At 39.3% G+C, this 9774-nt stretch overlaps 1 protein-coding gene across 1 annotated transcript; it reads left to right on the top strand.

Annotated features, from left to right (window-relative positions):
* Nucleotides 1–3427: 3427 nt before the first annotated feature.
* On the top strand, nucleotides 3428–8301 carry LOC104513377 (transient receptor potential cation channel subfamily M member 3-like; the record flags this gene model as incomplete). The annotated part of the gene is made up of 4 exons (XM_010156705.1): nucleotides 3428–3578; nucleotides 4128–4327; nucleotides 5500–5632; nucleotides 8008–8301. Coding segments are annotated over 4 exons (778 nt in total), but the record flags the coding sequence as incomplete, so codon positions are not given.
* Nucleotides 8302–9774: the final 1473 nt, after the last annotated feature.

Genomic DNA, 9774 nt, shown 5'->3' with positions numbered 1-9774 from the left:
CAAAATCTTCCAAAGCTCTGCCACCACTTTAGGCTTGGAACACACAGAAGAATGAGTTACTCCTCTTTGCAACAATTTGCTGGCCAGGAAAGAGGAAGGGTTAGCATATGTAGCTGGAAAGGTACATACAGGAAATGGTAAACAGGATTGAGGAAGGAAAAATAGTCATAGGAGGAGAATGTGAAAAAAGAAACAAGAGGTACAAAACATATGTATATACACAGATGTCAAGGTGCAATATTTGAGAGCTAAGTGAAGCTAATGCACGTAATTGAAATTAGAACTCTAGCTTTTTATTATTTTCTGAAACCTGATCTTAAGTGTTAATATCCAACCTTCATCCAATGATCTGGAAGTATCAGACTGTCTGTATTTTTCAGTTACCTGAAATAACAATATAGTTATTCTAAAAAAAAAATCGTTTCAGCAAACATTTCACTAGAATTAAGTACTCCGTATTCTTTGTTAAAGCAAGGCTGTAACGTAAGAAGATAAGTATGGTTTTGATACATGTTAAAATTGTGCTTTAAAAAAGTTTCTTATCACAATATGTTACTGTGCATGCTACAAAAATTACTGCATTTCTCCAAACATAATTAAAATGGTCAAACCCTGTTACACATGAAAGGCAGGTGCAGATCCCTCAGGAATGAGGCACAGCATTCAGCAAGTAAAAGCTTTGGCTTTATGGAAAACATAGCATTGCCATGGTGGAAGCCCCACGACACCAACAACAATCAAATGGGGACCCAACACAGTGGAGCCCTGCTCGGGAGTGAAGCTCAAGGGAAGGCACCATGGGGCTGGGTAATCGGTCTTGTGCTGATCATGCATGTGCGCTGTCCTTTTCCGCTCATTAGTGAACTCACTGCTGTAATGCAGGTGCCGTTCTCTGAATTCCATGATCCGCAGCTGGCCTTCATGTTGGTATCTATGGAGGGGTATGTGCAGACCGGGGGGAAGTGAACTACCCCAGCTTACTGTAACAGACAGATAAGACATGCTTGGGATTCCACATACTTGGATAGAGGAGGTGAACTGTCCCAGCTTGACATAACAGTCTTCTAAAACCCTACAAACCGAATTCTCATTTCTTAAACATAAACAAGTATCATTATCTTAAACACTACAGATGGAGTCCTCTGTCCTTTTTCATGGAGAAACTTCTGTGTCGATTTCCAGGGACTAATTATTCTAAAAAACAGTTTATTTAATACGGGGGGCGTGGGGGGGTGTGGGGGTGTGTGTGTGTAAGAAAAAAACAATTTTCAAGTTAACAATACAGTTTAAACATGGAAGAAGGTGCTCAGTGATGTGCAGTGGAACAGGGTCTTCTTCATTTTCTCATGCAACTGAAAATGTGAAGATTAAGTGGTGGCCTGGTTCTCCATAAAGTAAGGCATGGTATTAGTATTCCACTGTTATCTAAAAACTGTTCCTGCAACATAATGCACAAACCTTCAAGACAAGCCAAATATCTATGCATGTATAGAATGTATACAATGTATGGACTATGGTAACTTATCTTTGTAGGAAGTCTAATTTGGCCATCACTTTGTGCATAACAGGGATTGCATTAATGGTATTCTAAATACTCTGTTACAGGCAAATAATGCTAGAGAAATCATCAACTGATAGAATGATTGTTCTGTTACTGGTGAAATCATGATGGGTTTCAGTACCATGTTGTGTAGGACTTTGTAGCTCTGAATCAACATGTGAGCAAGTCATTATTTCCACAAAACCAGAAATGTCTCACACTGAGAGCTGACACGAAGAGGTATTTAATGTCCGAGTTTATTCTGGGTGAAAGCTGCTCACAGCGGTTCACGGATGGCATTTTGAATGTCTAAATGAAACCGCTGTTTGAAGCAGTGTGGGAAGCATGAAATCAGCACTGACTTAAAACAATCTTCAAGGTGATGCTTTCAGAGAAATAAAGAATTGTGTGCTCTTGGCCTGCGCCAGTAATAAAATCTATTTTTGTTAGTAGGAAGGACTAGTGACACCATGGGTTCAGACACAACAGAGCTACTTGTAGAAATAGTATTGCTTGTATTTGGCTTGGCCATTTCATTTTCTGTGAGTTGAATATTTTGGAAGAGTTCTTGTTTGAAGCTGAAGTTTCATGTATTCTTCTGTCCCATATGACTATAATATTTCTATATGTAATAGCCTAACAGCTATATGTAGTGACCAAAACCAAGTACCCAAATTGCACATAATATCATATGATTGCCAGTACAGACACACAGTTGAATCCCATGCTTCATGAACCAAGTTCAGAAGGACCTTTTTGAGAAGGAGTAATAGTTGGTATTGGAAACCATGGATTTGTTGACATAGAATGGAATTTTATGGAATGTACATCACTGCCCAACTTTGTTATCTGTAAAGTCAGTGAGAAACTCTCATTGATATCAGCAATAACTGAGCCAAAGTGCTGAGCACTTTGAAAATTCTTCACTTAAATTTGTATTTGATGGGGATGAGAGGAAGCTAGCTGTAATGCCGCAAAAAAAATCACTATGATTGTTTGTATATGTAAACTGATTCTTCAATTATTTTCTTGAAGAACTGATTGCAGAGGTACTTAGTACCACCGGGACTGAGGCTCGAAAGATATAAACTGAACCCATGCCCGCAAATGCAGATCACCCACCACAGAACATGAAAGCATGTAAAAAAATAAGCAAGGAAAACTGTTTCACAATATCTTCTTTCCTCTTGCTTCAGTTGTACAACATTAATACTGAGAACATTTTGTTCTAAAGTATTCAGGGAAGAAACAGGTGACAATTCTGCTGCCTACAGAGCCCTTTACCTGTACAGTACAGTCAAGACTTGATACTCTCCCCCACCTTTTCTAGGCATGTTGTCAAAAGTCCTTAAAAGAAGAGGTTCATTGTGAGTATGTCCCAGAGTGGCTTGGGGCAGTGCAGTGCACAGCAGTAAATGTCTAGTCTTCAGTTTATTTCCATGTACTTCTTTTTTCCTTATGCTATTTATCACATCCCTCTCGCAACCAAAAAACTCAGTCTTTCACTGTTAAAAAATTAATATGTAAGGCTTTTTTCAGGACTAAACATTTTGATCAGTTTATTTGCATATCCCCTAGTTAGTACCAGAGCACCATGATACTCTAGTTGTATGCAACCAGGCCATTTATTCACACCAAACATGTCCCTGCAAGTTCTGAGGGGAATATCTTGATATTCATGGCAAATAACACAAAATAACAAGAACTTCAGGTTGTAAAATCTGTGATACCAAGTGCAAACTTCTTGGGGGAGCATCAATGCCACTGTTATTTGGAAGATATTGCTTTGGCATGGCAGGCCTTTATAAATATTTGAATCTTTCTGTAAAAAGCACTGAAAAATAAGACTAATTTCAATTTTGCATTATTTTGCATTTCTGTTCTCAGCTCCTTGTGGTCAAAATGAAACCAGAGAAGATGGCAAAATAATCCAGCTACCTCCCTGCAAGACAGGAGCATGGATTGTTCCTGCCATCATGGCCTGTTACCTCTTGGTTGCAAACATCCTTTTGGTGAACCTCCTCATTGCTGTTTTCAAGTGAGTGACACATTGAGAAATATTGACTTAGAGGGGACAGACATTATTCACGGCATAACAAGGCTGCTAAACTGAAGACTTTGGCTGAGACCCACTTTCAGAGAATTTGAGCGTGAGAGGAAAGAGACTGTAGCTTGTCTCCAGGGAATGAGGGAAATACCAAGTTCTCACATTGTCTCATTTCCAAGGACAGACACACACTAGGAATCAGGGCAGAGAAGCCAAAAAATTTGAAGTTCAGTTATGGCATCATTCGATCCTGAGATGGAAAACAAGAATAAAACTACTTTCCTGACTCGTTGGGTAAGACTCAATGGTTGTGCAGAGCATACGTACACAATAGTAAGATAATTAGAAATGGCTGATTGCCACTGTGCTTTGCTGAAGCACAAATTTATTAATTTCTTTTGTTCTTCTTCCTCTTTTTGTGACAAGGAAACATTTGCCACTATTAGTAAATGTGTCTAGTTAAGGTGCTGTCATATCACCTTCGACAAAGTATGCAAAACCATTTTAATCTGACGTTGTTTTCCTCTTCTTTCCTTCTAGCAACACATTTTTTGAAGTCAAATCCATATCCAACCAAGTATGGAAGTTTCAAAGATACCAGTTAATCATGACATTTCATGAAAGACCTGTTCTCCCACCGCCTCTGATAATTTTCAGCCATATGACGATGATATTCCAACACCTCTGCTGCAGATGGCGGAAGCATGAAAGCGACCCAGATGAGAGAGACTATGGATTAAGTAAGCCTTATACAATTCACAGTGTGGGACTTACCAATATCCTTGGTAATATTTAGTGTTTCACACGAATGAAGGCTAAGTCCAGCACATTGGTAACTTTGCCAACTTTTGACTGCAAAAATCTTACCTGTATCAGTTTGTTTTACCTGCATTGCGCTCAACTATTAGTTCTCCTTAGAACACTGATGAGTCTATGTTTTTCTCAGATTCCTTGGTGGTGTTCCCTGCAAAACAAAGGATTTGTTTTGCTGTTGCTAGAGGTCTGTTACTGCTGGAATTCTTCTTACAAACTGTCACACTTCCAGATCTCAGTTTTCTTTATGAAAATACAGAGAGAACATTCCTACTTTTTTGAGAAAATAGCACATACCTCCCCCCCAACACATTTTTTGCCTAGATAAGCTGAGAGACAGTGAGAAGGAATTATTCTGCAGACACGTGTTCTCTCGTTGTCACTGACTCAAGCTGGAGTAGTTTCTCCAGGCATATGAACTCCTATGAGCATAATGGAAAACCTGTCAGATTATTTTGATAACACTTTTTCTCCTCTTCTCTATCTAGTTCTTCAAAGCAGAAGGTCTCCACCTCCTGACTATATGCCAGAGGCAGGAAGCTAAGGGATGTGTATCTCTTCCCAACATTCCCATGTGGCCCATGCCACAGACCAATTCTCTATAAGGAGGCATCTGGAGCCAAGTGGTGGCAATGGAGATGCAAGTGCAAGCAGACTGTTCTCCTCCCACTCACATCACACTGTCTGCCACAACCCTTACTGCTGCCTGCAGATATCATCTCTTGCCATGTCAAATAGACCCTCTGTCTCTCAGACTCCTTTCCTATCAATCTGCTGTTTTGATTATATTTGCATTAGGCTTCAGGTGGGCTTTGGCTCCCAGGACCTGACCAGCAGCTGTGTTTAGATCTCATGCAATCAAAACACATTCATGTTTTCTAAGCATTTGCCTCCTTAAGTGTTTCTGTCTTCAGAATCACATATAATTGAAGCCACTAATTTGGTAATTAGCTGCATCTATCTGCTTTCATACCAAAATGCAAGATAAATTTGAAGCCTGCTTTTGCAAATTTAGTCCATGAATTCTACAATGAGAAGAATGTAGTGAATTTCACGTGTTAATCTTTGCCAAATTCACGCTTTTCCATTGTTTCCACAGAACTTTTCATAACTGAGGATGAATTGAAAAAAGTCCATGATTTTGAAGAGCAGTGCATAGAAGAGTATTTTAGAGAAAAGGATGACAGATTCAATTCCTCCAATGATGAAAGAATCCGTGTCACTTCAGAAAGGTGGACTTTTTTTGTTTGTTCTCTCATAAGTTGATCCAGAAATGTGTTTCTGTTTCCATTCTCGCTCTTCCTTTCTTATTCTTGAAAAGGAAAACATTTGAGGAGTTTTTTAATAAGTCATAAGAAAAAAGAGAGTGATAAATGCTGGTGAATTTATTTTCTTTTTTTTTTCTTTTTTGCAAAAGTAAATGTGCCTCAAAGTTTTGAACACATGAATCTCTTAACCAGTTGTATTAAAACACAACTGACGTAGTAAGAAACAAATTATTCTTGCATTTCCACTCTTAAAACAGAACTTCAGGGCACAAGTGGTCAGAGCATAATAGGAGAGTAATTGAGAGATCCTCAATGAAAACTACAGCGTCAGCACTGACCTGCTACCCATTCAGATAAAAAGTGAGCTTTGTTTCAGGATGGCCTTGATAGGTAAACTATCAAACTAGTGTCATTGACAGCAAAGGGGATCTTGCCATTAATTTAAAAGGAGCTAGACATTTCACCTACAGCAATGAAATGCAGAGAGGACAAAGGTAGTATCTTAATTTCGTGGACATTGCTAGTCTTCAAATTCATCAGTCCTAAAAATTCATAAATCTGTTCATCTGCTTATATGCATTCATCACACAGCAGCTGAGCAACAGCACTGCTCCTGATGCAGCTATGCCTAAAATATGCTTTCTGTAGGCAAAGAATCACCCTTTTAATTTGATTTTGAAATAAATCTCTCCCGGAGAAGGATGAACAGATATAATATCCTTTAATCATGTGCATTACTGAAAACAGCACTCCTAAAATACATATTTTAGAAAAGGATATTGGAGTGGAAGTATCGTAAGGCTTCCTCATAAAGAATGGCCAAGTAATCCAGCTGTACTTGGTCTGGAAGAGACAAATGAGACATCTATATAATTATGAGTGCAAGGAGAGGGTGACTAGAAATCTATTGTTTGCTGTCTCTCCCAGAACGGTATATAGGGGAGCAACAGATTAATCTAGCAGGAGCCTAGGTTCAAAATAAACAAAAATAGATTTTATTTTTTTCATGCAGTAAGTAGTGGAACAGAGCAAATCCTTGACAGCTGATGAGGTCTAAAAGGAGCTGATGATGTCAGCTAAAAGTCTACATGGATTCAAATGAAGACTAGACAAGCTTATGGAAGAGAAATCCAGTAAGCTAGATTCAGAGAGTTTATACTGAGCCCATGAAGTTCCTGAGCAGAAAATGTTTATAGACCAAAGAATATAAGTGGGGGAAGAATTACATATGCTTGAAAGTAAGACAGTGGGCTAAATTGATCCATAGTCCAACTGAGTACCTTTTTTCTTGTGTTCTGATAGTCCAGTGGTCAGAGAACTAACCTGTAAATCACAGATGCAGGTTCAAATCTCTTCGAGCATAGCTTTCCCTTTGATGGACAAGGAAAGAAGAGGCATGTTTGAAGCCTCTGTAAATAAGAAATAATCCAGCTGGGACTTCCATTACATTAGGCAAGTGTTCTAAATCTTTGCAAATTAGTACATAACAGTCTGCCTTTACAACTCTGTCCTGTCCCTGTTTTATAGGAAAAGAGCCCTTATCTTTATTTTAAATAAACAGCTTAAAGCATCTTGTTACAGAACAGAGTTCATGATTATGAAGCCTAAATGAAGACAAACACCTGACCCCACAGATCCCCACATTTATTTTAGCCGATAGCCAATGTGGAAACCAGCATGCCCTGGCTCTGTAAGGGAGACCCAAGTAGCAACCCTATGGCATACAGAAGCTACTCCTGGACCCAAGCACACTACTAGGACTTGCAGCAAATTCCTGAAATTCCAGGTGAATACTGTTGTCATATAGGTCTCTTCTCACCAAACCAACTGCAATGCTCTTCCACATAAGGCAAGTGCAAATGCTTCAAAGATCTGAGGAATATTTTAAAGATGTTTGAGGAATCAGGGCTATCTAAGTATCTTAAATAACATACATTTTGAAAACTGGATGCCCAGGTCTGTCATTTTGCCTGCAGTTATGATCAGGGTAGTATCCTTTGAAGTGTGCTGAGTCTAAAGCACCAAACACTTTTTTTCTAACCTGTAGAATATTCAAATATTTTATATCCAGATTTGCACTTTATAGTTTCCATTTAGAGACTGCTTTGTACAATTAGCAAGATGTAAAGCAAAGAAAACAGAGAAGATGCAAGACTACACAGTTTCTTTTCCAATGTCCAGTCATTAGCCTATAGTAGTAGACCAAGCACAATACCTGTATTATAGCCATATCACCTTAATCATCTGTCCAATTAACTGAGCTTTATATTTGTGTAAAAGTGAACCACAAAGCCCTGCAAATGTGAGTGAAGTTTCCCCTGAAAACCTTCCCTTTGCAGGAAGCTGAGGATGCTCAAGGAGAAGGAAGGGCTAGGAAAAGCCCTGTGTGACATACTTACAACAGGATCTGGACTACCCTCTGCCTCTCCTCCACCCATCTGTGATATGCTCACCCCTTGCTTAAGAAGCTCATATTTGCAGCTGCATTTGTCAGCATGCCCTAGGTCCTGCTTGGAGGAAGAACAGTTGTACATTATAGGTGCAAATCACAGTATACCTGCAAGGAGTGAGGGGCTAGCACTGGGAGAGAAACGGGAGATGGGAGCAGAATCTTGCTTTGAGGCTCAGCCTAGGTGAGTGCCAGCCTAGGTGAGTCCCAGAGGCAGGTTAGGAACTCAAGAAAACAGAAAAACAAGAGACCCTGTTTCTTGCTGTATTGACATGGGTGTAAATTAATTACTTCAGCTAAGCAGTCAGCGGCTGTTCTGGGTCAGGACCACAGCGTCTTGTCTGATTCTGCAGTTTATGCTCTCCCCTTGGAATGGTCCACCCTTGCTTCCTGTGTGGCTTGTCTTGGTTCTGCAATCACCTTACTTCTCTTGTAACAAAAAACACCAGAGGTGTGTCCAGATTTGGTGTCACCACACAGAAAGTCTCCTTTATCGGATACTTTTACATTCAAAAATTTAAAGCTTGAAAAAACACTTCATGTTTGTTCTTCTGTAATTCCAGGTACTGAGTGACTTGGAGGAGTAGCTCACTAGCAAGGTCTCACACAGGCACATGGAAGTAGCAGCAGGATAGTGATACACATCAGAGGAAGTGATTGACTAAGCAAAAAAACTACAAAGCTGTAAGGTGTTTTCCTTAGCTGCATTTATCAGGTTTGGCAAATCTAGCTGTATCTCCTGGAGACCCATGAGAAAAGCAAAGTTGGATGAATTCACTTCATTGCAGCAGAAGAATCACTTTTCCTTTATAATCACTGTGAAACTTTCAGTGGCACATTTTGACCACCACAAAGACATGCATAATATGATAAAAAAATACTGCACTATTTTTCTTGATCTGGCATGAAGCCACTAAAACAATCTCTTCAATAGGCATTTTTTCCATATGGACAGGTCTCAACTCTTTCAAGTCCAATGCAAAACCTCTTACTGACTCCAAAGGGAGTAGGGTAATATCCTAAGAGTATTTAAAAAGCAGATAGGATGGTTGGAGTAGGTATTAATATTACATATTTGGTACTACGTGATATCCATTACTGCAGCGCCTTAACAGAATATAGTCTGCAGTACAATTGTACTAACAGCCTCTATGTGAATGAAGACATAGTTATTATCTGGATTTCAGAGATGACAGACTGAAGTGCATAGAAATAGGTTTGGCTTGGAAGGGCCACTACTGAGTCTACCAGATCCAGCTGCACATACAAACAGTAGGAAAGGTCTGTGAATCCAGCAGCATCTCTTGTGGTCACAAAGAATTTAAGTTTTCTTAGGCTCCAGATTACTTCCAGAGCATTGTGCTACTCTGTGTGATGAATGATTGCAGAACTGAATAGCAAATTAATATGAGCATATTGCTAATTAAAACTATAAATATTTGCTTAAAATACTGGAAGTAGCCATATGCAATATATACAACAGTTGACTAAATTCAGCTAATCACTTTGGGGTTGGAGGAGATCATCACCACTCGAGCTTTCTTTTTGTGAATAAAATCATGTAGTCAGGGCCCATAAGTCACATACATACATGTATGTACTTCTAAGTGATCTGTGCACATTTCTGGTTATCCCTGGTGTGCTGGGTTCAGCCAGG

This window comes from Eurypyga helias, unplaced genomic scaffold, assembly GCF_000690775.1.
Source record: "Eurypyga helias isolate BGI_N326 unplaced genomic scaffold, ASM69077v1 scaffold23108, whole genome shotgun sequence".
Lineage (NCBI taxonomy): Eukaryota > Metazoa > Chordata > Aves > Eurypygiformes > Eurypygidae > Eurypyga > Eurypyga helias.
This window is presented reverse-complemented; position numbering and strand designations above follow the sequence as displayed.